Here is an 18,879-nt window from a genome sequence, read left to right on the forward strand (position 1 = left end):
CTCACTCATATTTCACAGGATGCGACAGGAAGGGAAATACAATCGAATCCGACGGCCGTAGTAAATTTGACTCGAATTCTTCGTATGCCCTGGGGCTGAGGTGGGTGCCTCTCAGATAAGCAATCTAATCAGCTTTGCATTTGTGTCCCATCTGGAAACAGATTGCTGCCGGAGTACACCAGCACCTGAGAAGCAAGCTTCAGGTTCATTTTGAAGATAATTGTAGAGACAAATTCAGGGAGTGTGAATTTGCCTGTGGTAATAAGATCTCTTTATTTTTATTCATAGTTAATTCGTTCAGCCGAGGCGATTTCATGCCAGAATGCAATCCTCAAACAAGAAGGACGATTGCCCTGCCTATGGCACGCATATGCATGGTGCCTGCCCGGCAGATCGGCTGCTGCGACAGAGAGCCATGAACCACCCCAGACACATGGGCAAGATAAAGAAGAGGCTGGAGGATATCAAGAACCAGTCCCTGAAGTTGACAAAAGTGGACTTCAGCCACAACGAAAGCATCAGATTGGCCACCGACGCCTTTTTGGATGGTGGGACAGACTCTTACCTGGAAACTCTAAGCAAAGAGGGTGAGGTGGATTTCCTCTCCTCGGTGGAGGCTCAGTACATCAAGGATAACGCCCGCGAGTCTTACTATGCACAGGAGTCCCCGGGTGCCGACGGGGCAGCCGCGCCGAAGCAGAACGACGCCGGCTCGCTGCCGTCGGGGACCTACTTCCCCACCATTTCTGACAGCAGCGAGCCGGCTCTGCTCCACACATGGATTACTGCAGAGAAACCCTATTTGAAGGAAAAATCCACGGCCACTGTGTATTTCCAAACAGAGAAGAACAGCAACATTAGAGACATCATACGCCGCTACATCCACAAGACCACTCAGGTATGAGGAGAGAATTGTCCTTCCCTCTGCACTCAGTTCTTTCTTGCTCTTACAAACTTAGGTGAACATGGTGTTTAATCCAAGGCAGCCCTGTGCATTGCAGTGTAGCTTTGCTCTAGAAAGTGCCTGTGAGAGCTTGTTGTTGGACACAGGCAGTGCTTTTAATTATTTTTTTTAACTGACACCAAGATTTTTTAATGTTGGCGGCTTAAGTAAAAGCATTCCCTCTTCTCTCTTGTAACCTTCCATTCACCCAGTGGGTTAAATGTGCTGCAGAAAGGGCAGCTTGGCTTTGTCCCTTCTCATGCACCACCCCAGCAGGATGGTTTTATCTGCTCACACCACTGCACCATTAATGAGAATTAAGCCTAAGTGAGCTCTCAGCCATTAGGAATTGCTGAGAGGATCTGTGGGAGATGTGGGTGAAGGGGAGGCCAAAGAAAGGCAAGTATGTCTGGTATGTCAGCAGCCATCCCCAGAGGAAGGAAATGATCCAGAAAATAAACCTTTCATCCCTAAAATGTTGCCTATATCAGTTAAAACATGATGTGGGCTCCATACAGAGACTCTGCAGCATAACCTGGCATGTGGGAAAGGTGCAGGTGCCTCTGACTACACACAGGTGGTGGAGGCCACAGAGGTGCCAGCCACAAGCCACAGCCAGGCTGCCCACACTCTGGGAAACCAGGAACTGAGCAGCTGGAGTGGGACAGAAAACTGATGTCATGTGTGTTCTAGCAGCTCCCTTGTTTCCCTAGGAAAAAAAAAAAAAGATACTTCAGGGCTGTGTTTACCATCATCCAGGAGTTTTGCCCTTATATAAATTCAAAAGAGCAGCAGCAGTTTTCACCCAGGAATGGTCAGGAGCCAAGCCAGGATGCAGTGGTGCTGCCCAGCACAGACTTCCCTGTTCTTTGGATTCTTCCACTTTGTTTTCCCCTGCAAGGGCAGGTGCTGGCCCTGATAACACAGACTGTAAGGGCAGAGGAGAAGGATCCCTGTTGGCAACTGCTCTCAAAGCCTACAAGTGCTTACCACACCAGCAGAATTAAATGTCATGTACTTTTAAGTTGGAGGCATCAGAAAGATGCAGAAACAGAAGAAATGTCTCTGGAATAATAAAGTAGGCATCAGGTAAAATATCACCCAGACCAATTTTCTGTCTCAAGAAGAGAAAACTTGTAGGTGAAAATTTGGGAAATGTCATATAAACCCATGATTCACCTGATCTTTTTAATAATCTAATTTACATTACGAGAGTGTGCTGAAGTGACACTAACAGTACAAATTTGTGAACTGCTTTTTGAGCAGTTTTCCAATGGCACCAGTTATTAATTATCATCTGGTAAGAGTCCATCCTGGATAGCCTGGTATTTGATATATGCATTACACAATTAAATAGCAGAATAAAGACTGTGTTTATGGATGATCTCAAACTGCAGAGGATTGCCAAAGGATGGTACAATTTTAACACATTTGTGGAATTGGTGCAAATCACAAAATGAAATTCGAGCATAAGAAATGAAGAGTACTGCAAGTAAGAGAGGAAAGTCAGGTACAGAAATATAAATTGGGAACAGGTGGTAAAGAGCAGAACCAGAAAGAATAGTCTGGAGCTGGGGCATTAACAGGAAGTGTGGGTGTGAGATATTTGACATAATTGTGCTCACCTAGCCATGGCAAAGCTCCTTCTGAAGCACCAGGCTTTGGCAGCAGGAGGAAGGTGTGGGATCCTCACTGCTCCTCAAAGAGTTTGGCTGCCTGAAGAGGATGATGGCTGCACAGGATGTGCCTGGTCTTGTAGCATATCCTCATGGTGGCAGGGGGAATGAGCTTGCTGTTAGGTGTGGGCTTAGGCTTTGGAGTGAGATTCAGAGCAAGCTGGAAGCAGTTAATAAGAGACATCTACAGAGATGCTGGAAAGTTTGTTTTGATTGAGGTGATATCCCATGAGCAGTTATCAAAGGCTCCTCTCCAGTCAGTGGAGAAACAAGAACCTCCTGAAGATAAGTCAGGTGATTTCTGGGCTGAATTGACCCTTTCCATGGGCAAGAGCAGACATCAGACAAGACCAGCACTTTCTAGTATGGAACTAGTTTTATATAACATTTGCAGTTCCCTTGATCCACACTGGCTGCAGGCTGTGCATTTAAATAGTTGTCAGGGCTTTTATGCCCAGTCCCGAGACTTTTACAATATTCTGCCAGTTGTGAACTGGGGAGCATGGATGTGTGGTCAAATTCTAACAGTGAGTTTATAAATCAGTATTTAAAAAAACAGGGAGCTGTTGGAGTCTACCCACCACCAACAACAACAGGGTGAGGCTTTTTAAAGCCAGGGCTGTCCAGGTGTAAATCATAAAAGAGAAAGCATCATCCAGGGATTCTTGCAGAATGTGTGTGGTTTATGACACCTAGGGAGCCTTGTGGAAAGGGCCATGGTCTTCTATTTAGCCACATCCTTATCATTCTCTGATAAGTATTTGAATATATTTCCTAGTGCTGAAATCTCACCTACAAATTCATGTGTCATCTTGTCATATGTTGTGTGTTATACTGGCTTTATATGAGGAATAAAACAATGAGACAATATGTTTAATCAATTTAATGATTCAGGCACTTATAGGGAGAAAAACAGAAAAAATATCCACATATAACTAAATATTTGTGTTTATTGGAATGTTTTTAAACAAATAAACTACATCACAGTGTCCTCATAGCAACCTTAAGTGATGTAAATGGACTCTGCTAATGCCTCTGCTCTTTCTCTGAAGGTGTTGGCCATTGTGATGGATGTGTTCACAGACACGGAGATTCTCTGTGACCTGCTGGAGGCAGCTAACAAGCGCATGGTCTTTGTTTACCTGCTGCTCGACCACAGCAGCGTAGATCTCTTCTCGGAGATGTGCGACAAGCTGCAGATTTCTGAGGATCTCTTCAAGGTACTGTGGCTCTGTGGAGCTCCTGGGCTGAGAGCTGTCTGCCTAACTGCAGGCACTCTGAGCTGCAAGTATGGTTATGCTGGGGTCAATCCACCTTCTAATTAAAAGGGTGCAAGAGATTTCCTGGGGTAGTGTTAGCACACCCAATTCCTCTTTGAAGATGCCTACGTTTTCCCATGGATATTATAGAAAGGTAAGGCATTTCCATTAGGTCCCCAGATGAAAGTGATCTTGGCCCTGAAGTCTTAAAACAGGACTTAGATTTCCCTAGTAGAGTTATCTAACATAGGCATTAGAGCTGCTTCTGTTTAATAAGCTCTGCAGCAGCTGTGGTTTGGCAGCCACAGGGACAAGGTGCACAAAACTCTTTTGCATAGCCATAGCTTGGTTGCACTGTGTGGTTTCTGATAAAATGTGTTAAAGCTCTTTTAAAATTTTAACATATTTCTGATAAAATATGTTAAAAGTTCTCAAATTCAGGTGGCTGTTAGTTTAATCTGCCTTCATCTCTGTCAGGAGCTGGCTTTAAAAGAATCCCTCCTAGGGATTATTTCAGTTGTTGCTTGAGATGCTGTAGAGCTGCTATGGCATCTGCCTGGGGATGGGGGATACTGCAAGGCCACAGACCTCTGGAATGGCAGCTGTGGGCACACAGGAGACCTGAGGGCATCTTACACATACACCAGACACCTGGTTTTCAACAGCTGAATTCCATCCCAAATATATAAAGAAGCTGAAATGAATAATGTGTGTTCATAGGTGTTTGCATGCCTGTAAACCCTCGGTCCTAAGGAGAGTGTGTCCTTGCACGTGTGTCCTTGCAGGCCCAGGTGGGTTGGAGGAGCAGAGGTTTTGCCCTGCTGTGCCATGGCACAGGCAGTGTAAATCAGAGTATACAGCTACAGCAGATTGTGCCTGGGTGTCAGTGGATGGCTGCTCCCAGCTATGGACACGTCTGTGCTCGTTGGCTGGGGTAGGGTCACTTACTGTCACACGGCTCAGCTCCACCTGTGTGAGCTTCGGCAGGTTTATCCCCAGTGCAACAAGTAACCCCTGGTGAGTGAGAGACCTTGGCTACATTTCTTCTGGACACAAACCTCCAAATATCACATCAGAGAGTCCATAAAGAAATTTGACTGTGGGGCAGTGAAGAGCTAAAGGCAGTGGGGGAAGGGGGTCCTCCCTGTCTGATTTTTAATTAAAAAGACATGTAATTCACTCAATTTTGTTTTTATTTACAGAATATTTCAGTCCGCAGTGTTACTGGAGAGGTTTACTGTGCCAAGTCAGGCAGGAAATTTTCAGGAAAAATTCAAGAAAAATTTCTTATCTCTGACTGGAGATATGTGCTTTCTGGATCTTACAGGTGAGATAAGCCATTGCACTTCATCTCTAGGTACTCTTCTATGATTTTTACTACTTCTTCCCAAAAAAAGTGCCATGGAAATCTTTGTAAGGTAAGAAGCTTTTGTTTAACAAAAAACACCTCATGTTTTCAAATATGTGCCCTTTTTCAAAAATCTATTTAACTTGCTTTAAAGCTGCTCTTAGTTCTTTATGGAGCATGGGTTTTAATTTAAATGCTCAGAAACTAATGTAAACAACTTTGCCAGTGCAGCCCTGGGGCAAAGCTAGAAATGTGTACAGCTTAATATTATGCTTTCCTCATTGTTAGGGTTCTCAAGTGTTGTGATCATGACATGATACATTTCTGTCTCCCTCGGGATCCCTTAATTAGCATATGTCACTCAGCTTATCTGAGGATTTGTTCTTCATATGACAAATGTAGTGATTAAAGGTACAACAGAAATACTTCAGAGACTGTTTCTCCATGTGTTTCATTAACAGGTAGGCAGTATATACCTACATAACTGCTGTACCTTTGTTTTTTCCCTTTTAAAATTTTTTTTTCTTTGTTTGTTTTGTTTGTGCTGCTATAATTATTTCAGGTAGTGGATATAGCATCTCAACAACTGGATTTTTAATTAAGATCCTAGATCCTCTGGTCAGGGAATTTCAGGAGACTGAGCTTGCATCAAATAAATGAAGTTTCTGAGCATCATGGCTACATAGATATGTTTCAGAAATGACCAAGTGTATCCTAGAAATCCAGGTACAAAAATACAAGAGGTGATTATTTAATTTAAAGGATGTGATTATTTTTCTTAATCCCAGTTTACAATTTGGAAGCTTAAATGCCTCTGGTCTGATAAAGCTGTACCACCAGGAAGTTTACACAACTACAGTAACAAAGGAAAAAGTGAATTTGTGGGGAAGGGCTGCAGGAGCTCAGATGTGCACTAACACAGGCACCCACTTTTCATTACATTTCCAAATGAACCACCAGACAAAACTCAGTGGACACTCAGGGTTGGGGCTTTTTTATTGACTGTTCTTTTGTTTTCTTGTTATTTTGGGTGTTTTTTAATCCCTTGTCAAAGATGTGTTAAAATCCAACAAAAGACTTGTATAGAGAAGTGAAGGATGTGTGGGAGAAGGACAGAACAAGATCTATTTTCTTTGACCAAGAAGCTTCCTTTTGGCTTATCTTTCAATACCAAAACCACTACAAACACCTGAAGTCCTGTGCAGTCACTTCTGTCTTTCTCTACTGCTGTTGAGTATCTTCTAATCTCAAGTACCTTGTCAAACTGTGTAATTCCATATCTAGCACACAAACAGAGAGGGTGGTGAGGAACAAATCTATTTAAAATTATAAAATACTATTTAACTTCAGCACCAGTTTGCAATTCACACGAGTTATAGCTGGCTACCAGTTAATGTGGCATTTCTTGCTAGCTCTGACTTTATCAACCTGAAAGATTTTTGTTATGCCTAAATCTTATCCACCAACCTCTTCAGGAATAAACAAGAATGATGTTGAGTGAAACAGACTCCAACTCTTCTGCAATGCATTTGTTGGAAATCACATTGGAGTAGATCTTAAAAGTGATACAAAGATTTTAAAATACAACACCAAATTTCACCGAAGTGCTGAGCTCTGATAGTTGTGGTAGTGGTGGGGGAAACAGGCTGAGGAAATAAAATAGCCCTTCAGGACACACTCTCAGTTTTTATTGCCAGTGTCTATGGTGAGGAGTTAGAATGCAGTATTTCTTTTTGCTGTCCCTGTGTCACTGTACCTCATCCTATGGTAACTGTTATTCCATTTTTTAACAACTTTGAAATTAGATAGTGCATGAACTCAGCATTCCTAAAGAAGGCAGAATGAAAACAGCAGAAAGCACAGACAGAATCACAGAATCACAGAAATTCTAGGTTGGAAGAGACCTTTAAGATCATCGAGTCCAACCCATGTTCTAACACCTCAACTAGATCATGGCACCAAGTGCCACATCCAGTCTTTTTTTAAACTCTTCGAGGGATGGTGACTCTACCACCTCCCTTGGTAGATGATTCCAGTATTTGACCACTCTTTCTGTAAAATACTTCCTCCTTAATTCTAGCCTGTATCTCCCTTGGCGCAGCTTGAGACTGTGTCCTCTTGTTCTGTCTGTTGTTGCACAGACCTTGATCCCCAGGGGCAGCTGAGTATGTCCCTGGCTGCCACTCTGAAAGCCACTGGCCTCCTCAGAGTCAGAACCTAACAGCTCACACAGACAAGCTTTGCCAGAGCATCACTTCAGCTGGGGCAGGTTTGTCCCACACAGGTTATCCTGGTACCAGCAGGCAACACAAACATCTGGGGTAACCCAAACCTGAGCCCAGCTGGAAACCCCAGTCTGTCCTTCCTTCCATTTCAGATTCCATGGGTGATTGGCTGCATGTTGCTGCAGCACTGCAAATACAGGGATGAGAACATCCCTGCTGAACTGCAGCTCCAGCAGTGCAGAGAGGACATCCATTACAAAGCAAGTCCAGTGCTGAACAGGAGAGGTGGGATTTGATTGAAAACACCATAAATGAGAGGGTCTGTAACAGGACATAGGACAAAGCTCTGGAAAGATGGCTGAGCAGTGTCCAGTATCTATCTGTGCTGGCCCCAAGCCAGGCATCATTTCTTTGTGCTTTTTTCTCTTTTCATGGGCTTCACCCAAAAAAACTGGGAGAAAAGTAATCCCTTTGGGCAGGTGGTGACAATAACAGACTTCTCTGAGCCTGTCCCAAAAGACAATTGTAAACTAAGGAGCAAAACAATTGTAAACTAAGGAGAAAAACAAGGCCTAAAACCTAAACAATGCATCTTCTCTTAGCATTAAGCCAATGAAAACCTGTTAAGTCTTTTATGCCAAGTTCTGTTTTGTTCTCCAGCAAAGTACACAGGCTGTAAATTGCTGTGACTCACTACACAACCAGCCCACAAGCTTTGTCTATAATCACAAAGATCTTACCTTGTAACTCTGAGCTGACCCACTTGCCATTGGTTCTTGGAGAATCTCTGGGCTGTTCATTTGATCTTTCTCTGTTTACAAGGGTTACAGGTAAAATCAATGATCCACAAACTAGGATCTGTCTGTCAGGTACTCCAGGAAGAGATACATGTGGGAGTAAATTATCAAAATTGGGCAGAATAGGTTTTTTCTTCTGATTAGGCTTTTAACAGCCATTTACAAGTGTAATTGATTTTTATTTCTATCTAACTTTTCTTTTATAAACTAGGTCTATCTCTAGCACATAAACATGATACTTTAGACCTCAGCCCTTTCATGAGTTTCTAACCTTCAATGTAGATATCCTAGAAAAATTGTGTGCATTTTTTAATTTACTCCTGACCTATTGTGTCTTTAACAGTCAGATAAGGACATGCAAAGGTTTAGAGAGCACTGCTCAGTGAATAAAGGCAATGTCGAGGTGGCACAGCAGATGTTACACACCCAGCAGGGAGTTAGCTTGCTCTTTACCTTGGCTCCCATGGTTTTGTTCATATTTAGAATGATTTGAACACAGTGGATGAGAAGTGCCTGAGTTTTAGTAACTTACTATGTGTTTTCATGTCCAGTCATAAAATGTACAGTATAAATTGTATGGATGCCCAGTGGCATTGAACTACTGATTTCTTCACTCCTCCCCCTGCTCCTGAAGCAACAGTATAAAATCACTGTACACCTCAAACCCAACCCTCCTTAGGAATGCTCTGGACAAGCAGATGTAAATTGAGTGTCTTAATGCCTCAGTATCAGCTCAGGCTGTCAGTCCTACTGAGCTTCACAGGAGTTTTATGAAAACATGACAAGATTTTAAGTGCATACACCTACAGCCAAATCTGGCTCTCAGCAGCCCTTGTGCAAATGCAGCATAGCTAATAAAGTCACACAGGAATAGCCCTGGCAGAGTTTTGCCAACACAGAATAATCTCAAGTTCAAATCCACTGCTGCTCTGTATCCTCTGCTGCACAGCTCAAGCCCTGGTCAGTTCAGGGAGTAATTATATTTCATTCTCTCAACTATGCTCATTTTATTGGTGCTGCTGCTGCTCAGACACGGCAGCCTGCACAACACAACCAAGCTGCCTTGTGGTTTTATAAAAGCGCAAATTTATGTTTGCTGAGCAGATTAGGGAAGCACATAAAAGAAAAATAATTTAAAAGCTGTGGGTTATCCTAAGGTGTGTCTCTGAACTACCAGAATTAAAACTATTGTGGTGTTTCTCCCTTACTTTATAGCAAAGTATTACATTTATTTTTGGAAATGCTGTAGGAAATATTTGTAATTTCATTTTCTGTGTAGTGAAGAAAATAAGCTGTTATCACGTGTGGCAGCTTCCTTTGTGGTATGGGACGTGACAGGAAGGTTGGGATTTTAAAGTGTTTCTCTGGACAAATGCAGGAAGATTATGGAAAAAAGGAAACAAAGGATGGTTCTTTTTTCCTGGTCTTTTTGATGTCACTTGAAGTGGCTGAGAGTTACCAAGTGGAATGGCATGCTGCAGGGTACAGGTACAATTTATGTGTGTGCTGATAAGACGTGGCAAGACCTGAATTTAAGCACTGTGCACGGAAGAGAGGTCCTCAAAAGAGGGGTTCCTTTCCATGGAACAGACACCCGTACCTTGGGTATTGTGTCTGACATTTATCCGTGCAGTGGATCCGGATCGCCACTCCCTTCAGGAGGTTGCATAACGTTGCTAGGTTTCTTGAAGGTTTTAGAGGCAGCTGCAACAACAAAGATTGATCCAAGTTAAAGAGCACTGATGTGAACTGACCTGAAATTCAACTTCGACACCATCTTCATCCTGTGTTTAGACAAGAAGCTTCAGCAGTAAAACACATTTGCCTATCGCATCACCCCTGCGGTGATCTGCAGTTCCTGATGGCCGGCGTTAACTCTAACCCTTACCTTGTCTCTTCTTCCAGCTTCACGTGGCTCTGTGGCCAGGTGCACCGCAACCTCCTCTCCAAGTTCACGGGCCAGGTTGTGGAGCTGTTTGACGAGGAGTTCCGGCACCTGTACGCGCTGTCCAAGCCCGTGCGCGGCCCCAGGACGCCGCCGCGCAGCCTCCCGTTCCTGTTCAGCCGGAGCTGGGCGCCCCCGCGCAGCCTCCCCTACAGCGAGCAGGGCAGCGCCAACACCCTGTCCGACTTCAGCAGCCTCTCGGCCGGCAGCGGCCACCAGAGCAAGCAGGGCCCCAGAACGCTCATGTTCAACAGCAACTTCAGCCCCCAGTCACCTCTGCAGCGAGTCAATTCCTTCCACAGCTACATGTCCTTCACTCCCCCCCCTCCGCAGCCTCCACAGCAGGCCATCCAGCCTAACTACTACCAGCCGCACTACATGGCCACCGAGAACGCCACCGTTCCCTATAACAACATGAACATGAACATTTACAGACCTATAAGGCTCAGGCAAGAGGAACCGAACAGGACGGGCTTAAGCTCATCCTGGAGATGCCTCCACAAAGCTAACCTGTTTGCATAATAACCACCTTGTTTGGAAATCCAAGTAAATGTAGTGAGGACCTGTTTAGCAATCACTTGTGTACTGATGAATATAGAAATTCTGTATAATACAAATGAGGATGATTTCAAGCCTCTTGTTTTGTTGCTTATGGATGCTTCATTTCCCTGATTAAAAAGCCAAGGCTGCTAATGTGTGAACCTCAGGTGCATCAGGATCCCAGGAAGAGCACATCTGAATAGTGCTGCTCACACACTGCTGCTGCCTGTCACCTGCCCCTGGTGGCATATTCGTGTACCAGAAGGACAGTAACTGTTCCTTATGTCCAGGCAACTGAAAGGGGGCAATGCAGTTTACAGCTATGCATTTTGTACACTTGAATAAGGAGACTGAAGGCTGCTATTTGTGGCAGCAGCAGGATACCTTTGTGCTCTCATCAGACATTGATCTTGATTTATGAGGGACTGTTTTTGGGCTGGCAGGGAAGCACAGGTCCTGCCACAGCACTCAAAGCTCTCTCCTTGAGCTGCACAGCAAGGAAGGCTGTTCCCAAGGATTCTTAGGAAGGGGCCTGGTACCCTTGACACGGACTGAGAGTGACAGTTCTGGCTGTGGGAGACACATTCACCCCACGTCCAGTTCCACTCATCAGCAACACGGGTGTGTCCCAGCACACCTGGTTACAAATCTCCAATCCTACAGCTCAGAGCAACTTTCCTTATGCAGAGCACCTGTGAAGGTTCAGACTGGAAAATGAAGCTGAGTTAAAGAAGCAAAGTCCTACTAGTAACACACCAGGACTGAGTTCCAGTTCTTTTAATTGCACATGGATCTTTGAAATCCTTTCTGTGGTCATCTGATTGAAGGTGAAGTTAGAGATTCTGCCAAGTTCTTCATGGCCTCTAATTTTTAAAGATAAACTGGGTGTCTGTAGTGCCCATGGACTAGAGTTACAAAGGTTCAGCAGTATGAACCAAACCTGAAGAACTTTCTGCCAAAAAATCCATGAAAACTAAGGAAGCTCTTGTAAGCAAAAGTAAGAAAATTCATGAAACAAAGGATTTCTATCCAAAGTTACCAAGATGCCTAACAGCTGTTGATTTATCAGTAGATTTTTTTGTTCCACACCTGCTTTGTATCATTTTTCATATGCCTCCAACAGAAAAGAGAACCCTAAACACATTTGCACTTCTGGCCTGTTTTTCCTGACTTTTCACCTGCTTAAAAAGGAATACAATTTAATTATGTAGACTGTGGATGATGGTAACTGTATGTGAAGAAGGTGTAGAAGGTTTTTCATCCTTGGAAGAGCAATAATATTGGAAGGATACCTGTAAAGTTTAAAGAACATTATGAAAGGTACAGGATGGACACATCCTGCTCTAGCTTCAGTATGGGTGTTTTAACCAGTAATACCAAATTTTGGAGTCCATAATAATAATCAAGTATTGCATACAAATGTAAATTCTGTACATAGCAACATTTTTTGGATTCCTTGGGGAGAAGGGAAATTTGATTTTCATTCCTGTGATAATTCTACTTAATTATCTGAATAGAGCAAGAATTTAAATAAAAGAGAATACTTTTTTCTTCATATTATATTGCCCTGTACACCTTATTCTATTCTCTTTCAAAAGCTGAATGAGTCCCGTGCAGTCAAAGCGCAGATGAAGAAGAAACAGAAAGAAGAAATCAACAGGAACAGAATTAAGGTGTCCAAAGAGACTAATTAAGATTTTCCTTCTAAAAGTGCTTCATTTCACTGGTCCTGTTGTGGCCCAGCTGGGGTGGTGCAGAGGGGATGTGGGTGGAAGTTTGTAGACCTTGATTTCCTCAGGCCATGACCTGTGAAGTCCATGGAGGAGCTCTTTTCACCTCTGTGGGGCAAGACAGTTTGCCTACAAAAGAAGTTTTGGAGAACATAGCTAATGAAAAGTCAGTAAGGGTCAAGCTAATAATCCAGAAGGACCACTGTGAGTAAATTTCAGCTGGATCAGGAAAACAGCTTCTGTTGGTTCAGACAACATCTGAACTTGAACATCAAGTGAATGAAGTTTCAGTTTTGATGGAAAACAGTCAGTTTACAATGTCAGCAATGAGTTATGCTAAAAATCCTAACAGGCCTCCACAAGTTAGTGATAAAGGGCAACGTTCCTGGGCAGCTGCAGGAGCTGTCAGGAGGGCCATGGCAGGTGCTGACCTGCCCTGTCCATCTCCAGCAAGGGAAGGGCTCCAACTCAGCTACCACACCGTGCACCCTCCCCAGGGCTGGGGAAGACAGCAAGCTGAGTGCTGCAGGGGAGTCACTGGAGGGAAGGGGGGTTGTCCAGGGGGAGCTGGACAGGCTGGAGGCCCACGTGAACCCCATGAAGTTCAGCAAGGTCAAGTGCAAGGTCCTGCACCTGTGCAGAGCAGGGGGTGAATGGATTGAGAGCAGCCCAGAGGAGAGGCTGGGAATTCTGTTTGGTTTATTGGACACGAGCTGTGCACACACAGCCCAAACGTGCCCTGGGCGGCATCCAAAGCCCCATGGGCAGCAGGGCCAGGGAGGGGATTCTGCCTCTCTGCTTTGGTCACTCTCTGTAGTGACTCAGGATCTCATTTGGGCTTTGCTGAGGCTCACTGGATTCCCCTGCTGCCCTCCTATTTTGTCCTGTTTTGTCCTATTTTGAAGGAAGATGATCTAGGTGAGGCTAAAAAGCTTCAATAAATGTAGCCTATACCAACCCCCAGATTATCTACAGAAGTGACTTTCTAATTAAAAGTGATTTTTTTGGGGGGATGTTTAGACTTTCTTAGAGTGGGAGGACCTGTGGAGGGCAGCAAGGGCCTCCAATGGGTCCCAGCAAAGCCCAGGTGAGGCCTCAGAGCACTCTGGAGGTCAATTAAGTCCCCATGTGGGCCTGAGAAAAGCCCCAGGGCTTTCTGGAGGGCAATTCTGCCCTGTAGCAGCACTGGTGGTGACAGCAACGAGGACACTCCTGTCAGGGCTGGTTCTGTGCATGTCCTCACCATGGGAGCAGAGAGCAGGCAAGTGCCACTGCCCAAGAGACTGCCATGCACCAGGAAAGGAGGTTTAGCAGGACACCAGGAACCCAGAACTGCTTCAGCATTCACACCCTGGCACTAGGCTGGATGAATAGGCTGGGCTTGGCCAAAATGTCCCTGTGTCCCTTCCCCAGGCAGAACTAGCCCTGCAGGTCTTTCAGCTGTTGTGCTGCTGTCCTGTGAGCAAGTTAAGGTGGTTTGGAATGTGCATCCTGGTGCCCGGACATACAACTTCCACCGGATCCACCAGCAACTGCTGCTCACACTGGGGGCACCCAGAGGAGCCTGTGCTCCAGGGCACTCCCTGTGCTTGCTGCCTGTGAACCTGGGAGCATTTCACTGATTGCTTCCTCCACAGGCTGCTTCCAGTCCCCTAGGACTTCATCTGACTTGCATGACTTCAAGTACCATGGAGAATGGCTTGGCAATCCACCAGCCATTCCCTCAGGACTCCTCTCACCAGACCCCAGACTCAGGGATGTTCAGGTTCCTCAGGTGCTCTCAACCCTGATCTTCTCTCACAGTAGGAGGGACTTTGCTTCCCCAGTCCCTGCCTTGAGAGCCATCAACTCAAGAGGCATAAGAGGAGAGGTTGCCAGTGAAAACTGAAGCAGAAAATTCATTGAGTACCTCAGCCTTCTCCATGTCCATTGTTAGGAGTTTGTCAGTTCTTCCACAGGCTGTTTTTTTTTTCCCCCTTTGTGACACCAACAGTTCCCTGGTCTTACCCTGTTATTCCTCCTAGAAAACAAAGATCATCCAGGTGTTACTCCTCCCTCAACCATTGCACACCACACTCCTTTTCCTTTTCCAGGAGCCTCACTAGGCCTGCCAACTGCACCTCCACTCCACTTTCCTTTTCCAGCCTTGGAAATTGTTTCCAGTTTGTCCTGTGACGGACAAGAAGGTGATGGGGAACAGTGAGCAGGAATGAAGCAATTCTGCCTTACAGTGTATCCCATAGGAGGCAGGAAGGTCAGCTGACTCATAGCAGGGGAACCTCCCCCCCCAGGGCCAGTGCTCTGAGGGTCTCCCCTCCAGCATTCCAGCCAGTCATCCTGACACAGAATTACATCCAGCTTGATGGCAGCCCTGAAGTACTGTCCATTTTTTTCTAGCTTCCCAGAGTTTCTGTCACTAGTGACCCCCATTTTACCTTACCTACTGAACACCCAGTGACTGATGCTTTCCCCAGTGTCAGGACCTTCCCAGGTAGTGTGGATCCTGCAAGGACAATTGGGGGAACTCACCCAGTACTGGCTGGGTGAGATGCCATCCCCTCACTCACCAGGGGGGAGCCCACAGGATCCAACCTGGGCTCCCAGATTACTGTCAAAATGGGTTTGCTTGCATTTTTCATCTAGCTTGTGTATGTGTACCAGAAAAAAGGCAGAAGTTGGTACAACTTATTACTGCCTCTAATAATAAAGGTGCCTCTAAGCTGGGAGCACAAGCAGGGCTCCATGTCACAACCCTATTTTTTTCTCTATTAAACTGACTTTATTGTGAACCACAGGTCCCTTTTCTATCCATCTTATTTTCTCCTTCCCTGTGGTGCTGGGGGAGCAGGGGGTGATAGAGCATTGGGGTGGGCACCTGGCAGCAGGCCAAGGTCAACCCCCCACCCAGTGACAGGATGACAGGTTTTAAATTGAAAAAGGGTAGATTTACACTGGATACAAGGAAGAATTTTTTTATGATTAGTGTGGTGAGGCACTGAAACAATTGCCCAGAGAAGTTATGGATGCCCCATCACTGGCAGTGTTCAAGGTCAGGTTGGATGGGGCTTTGAGCAACCTGGTAGAGTAGAAAGTTCCCTGCCAACCCCCCAGGCAGGAAGGTTGGAACTGGATGACCTCTGAAGTTCCCTTCCAACCCAAATCATTGGGTGATTCTGTGATGAAAACTGTGTGAATATTTCTAATTACAGCACTAACGAGGTCCCTCACCTCAGAGCCAGCAGCAAACAACAGCAAGACACAGAACGGTGTTTGCACACAGCAATGATTCCAGGAGCATCAGAGCCAGCAGCACAGGGTCCTGCCCACAGCACCTGTACCACAGGCAAGTGTTTAAATAACAAAATCAAACCTCAGGAACTGTTAGTGGATTCTCACTTGCAATTTGCAATACTACAATTTGCTGTTTTATTCAGAATGGAGTAGTGATGCATGTGCTAATACCAACAATAATATAAAAGCCAAATAATGAAGAAATCTATTACAGGCAGATGTAAAATTATGCAGAAGGTAGAGGCAACAATGAAGCATTCAATGGAAAATGGAAATGCAAAGCCCCTCTAGAGACACGATCAGAAACAGAAAACTGGAGTTAGAAGAGGCACAAAAAAGGGAGAGGCAGTCCAAGAAAGGAAGAACTGAAGTAGCTGAGATGAGAGATAGCCAGGCAAAAATGGGACAAAGGAACATTTTATAGCCCCAGTGCAATAAACACTGGCTATTTGGAACAGTAACTATGTGACACACTCTGAACAGCATTCATCTTCTTTTCTTTGCACTAGTTAAAATCAACATTTTTGCTTTATTATTATGTTTTTGAAAATACTGCCTGCTCTTAAGAGCTACCACTTGTCCTTGTCAGTGGGGAGTTAACCTTTCTGTTCCCAGCTTAAGTGACAGTGTCAAGTCAAACAATCTGGACAGACAACAAAAGGTCTCCAAATCACCTTGGCTAGCTGCTGTGTATTTTGGACATCTCAGTTGCAAAATGACAACGTTTGGCAAGTATTTAATTTGCTACTAAAACAGTTCCAATGGTGTTTGTGAAGCCAAATAATTTGGTGAGTTTCCATTAAATGTCTATACAGACCTGGTCCCATAAAAGCTGGGTTCTGATGTCCTAACAGCTGAGACAAAACAAATTACAGCCTTTTTATGTGGCCACTCATGACCTTCAGTTCAAGGAGAAAGTGGGAGATGTCCACGTTTCATTTTTTTGCTGACATATTTAGCATGAAGCTTTCCACATTTGCTGTCTTTGCTGTAAGATTCTCCTGTCAATGCCAACATTGTAATTAATTTACAACACATTGTGGACAGTCTCTTCTGAAGAATTACGACACCTCTGAGTCTGGAAAGCATCCCCAGCCCTTCCAGCGGGCTGCACGGCACTGAGTGCAGCGCGGCACAAACGCGCACCCACGTTCCGCCCAGCGAAGCGCGCGTGACTAAAGCCAATCTCTGGTACAGGGTGAGAGCAGCAGGGCTCACCCAGGGCACCTGCCAAGTCATCCTCTTTCATAACCAGCTGCCCAGGATGTGCTTCCATCACACTAACTCACCCAACTATCACAGGTAATTTGACACGACTGAAGGCAATATTCCATTTTTCTGGAGAAGCTTCAGTCAGCTTAGCAGAGGGCTAAACCACACCAAGGGTTCAATCTCTTCATCAGTCACGCACACGAAGGGATGGAGTGCACCCTCAGCAAGCTTGCAGATGACACTGAGCTGAGTGGTGCAGCTGACACACCTGGAGGATGGGATGCCATCCAGAGGGCCCTGGACAAGCTCAACAACCTCATGAAGTTTAACCAGAACAAGTGCAAGATCTTGCACCTGGGTTGGGGCAATCCCTGGTACCAATCCAGGCTGGGCAGGAACAGACCCAGAGCAGCCATGCTGAGACCCGGGGGTGCTGTGGATGAGAGCTGGGCATGACCCAGTGTTGCAGACATTTTTTCACAGAAATCCTTTCTTTGGGATTTGTTCATCTTCTGGGAAGCTGAGGCCCCAGAAGAAGAATGTAAACAATTGTTATCGGCTGGTGTGGAATGTAGCAGGTGCCCCTGTGATTGGCTCATGTTCCGTGTTTACAATTAAGGGCCAATCACAGGAGCAAGCTCGGGGACAGATTCCCTGGACACAGAACTTTGTTATTCATTCTTTTCTATTCTATTCTTAGGTTAGCAGCCTCTGCAACATCTCTCTTTATTCTTTTTAGTATAGTTATAATGTATTATATATCATATATCAATAAATCTAGCCTTCTGATCATCAAACAAGATTCTCATCCATTTCTCTCACCCTGGAAGACCTCATCAGGTCACTGTAATAACCCAGCAATGCAGCCCAGAGAGCCAAACCTGTCCTGGGCTGCACCTAAAGCCCTGTGGGCAGCAGGGTGAGGGAGGGGATTCTGCCTCTCTGCTCTGCTCTGCTCTGCTGAGACCCCACCTGCAGTGCTGCACCCAGCTCAGGGGTCCCCAGCACAGGAAGGACATGGCCCTGCTGAAGTCAGTCCAGAGGAGGCCACAAAGATGTTCAGAGGGATGGAGCCCCTCTCCTATGAGGAAAGGCTGAGACAGGTGGCTCTGCTGCCTGGAGAAGGCTCTGGGGAGATCTCACTGGGGCTTTCCTGTACATAAAGGGGGATACAAGAGAGCTAGAGAGGGACTTTTTACAAGGGCCTGTAGTCACAGGGCAAGGGGGAATGGATTCAAGCTTAAGGAGGGCAGATTTAGTTTAGATATTAGAAAGAAATTCCTTGCTGTGAGAATGGTGAGACACCAGAACAGAGAGGTTTAGTGGGAGGTGTTCCTGCCTGTGGCAGTGGGGTTGGAACTGGATGACCTTTAATATCCTTCCAATCCAAACCATTCTATGACTCGTGATAGGTTCCCTAATCAGTATCTTAAAGCTTTGAAATTCATCCAAAAGTAGCAGATACAATTCACACATGGTGAATCATCATTCATTTGTGAATTATTTAAGGTTTTGGCACTCTTTAGTACTCCAGAAAGAAAATACAGGAACACATGAAGAAAATGGACAGAAAAGTATGTCTAAGGCACTCCCAGTTTTAAATTACATTCATTATAGAACACTTTTACAGAAAAATTAAGTTTAAGAGAAGTTAAAGAGAAGATGGAGGAAGAGCACACCGTGTATGTCTGAAATATAAACTGTTTCAAGTGAAAGAAACTACAGGAGGATCTTTGCCCTCTTCTAGGTGCCCAAAGCACAGCAGCAGTGCTTGAGAAAGCAAAGCAAAGTGTTGTCACTGACAACTGAAAGCACAACAGACGGAGCTGGATGAGGCAGAAACAACACTGCCAGTTTTCACAGCAAAGATCTTCCTTGCAGGCTTTTACAAAGGATATGATCTGACTAAACAC

The 18,879-nt window shown here is 45.1% G+C and overlaps 1 protein-coding gene across 1 annotated transcript; it reads left to right on the top strand.

Annotated features, from left to right (window-relative positions):
• The first annotated feature begins 400 nt into the window (after nt 1-400).
• Nucleotides 401-12,288, top strand: FAM83A (family with sequence similarity 83 member A). Its single transcript, XM_059481346.1, has 4 exons — nt 401-898; nt 3,672-3,839; nt 5,081-5,205; nt 10,154-12,288. Exons 1-4 carry the CDS (start codon nt 416-418, stop codon nt 10,713-10,715), a joined length of 1,338 nt encoding a protein of 445 aa, XP_059337329.1. The 5' UTR covers nt 401-415; the 3' UTR covers nt 10,716-12,288.
• The last annotated feature ends 6,591 nt before the right edge of the window (nt 12,289-18,879 follow it).

Source organism: Ammospiza nelsoni, chromosome 1, assembly GCF_027579445.1.
Source record: "Ammospiza nelsoni isolate bAmmNel1 chromosome 1, bAmmNel1.pri, whole genome shotgun sequence".
Classification (NCBI taxonomy): Eukaryota; Metazoa; Chordata; class Aves; order Passeriformes; family Passerellidae; genus Ammospiza; species Ammospiza nelsoni.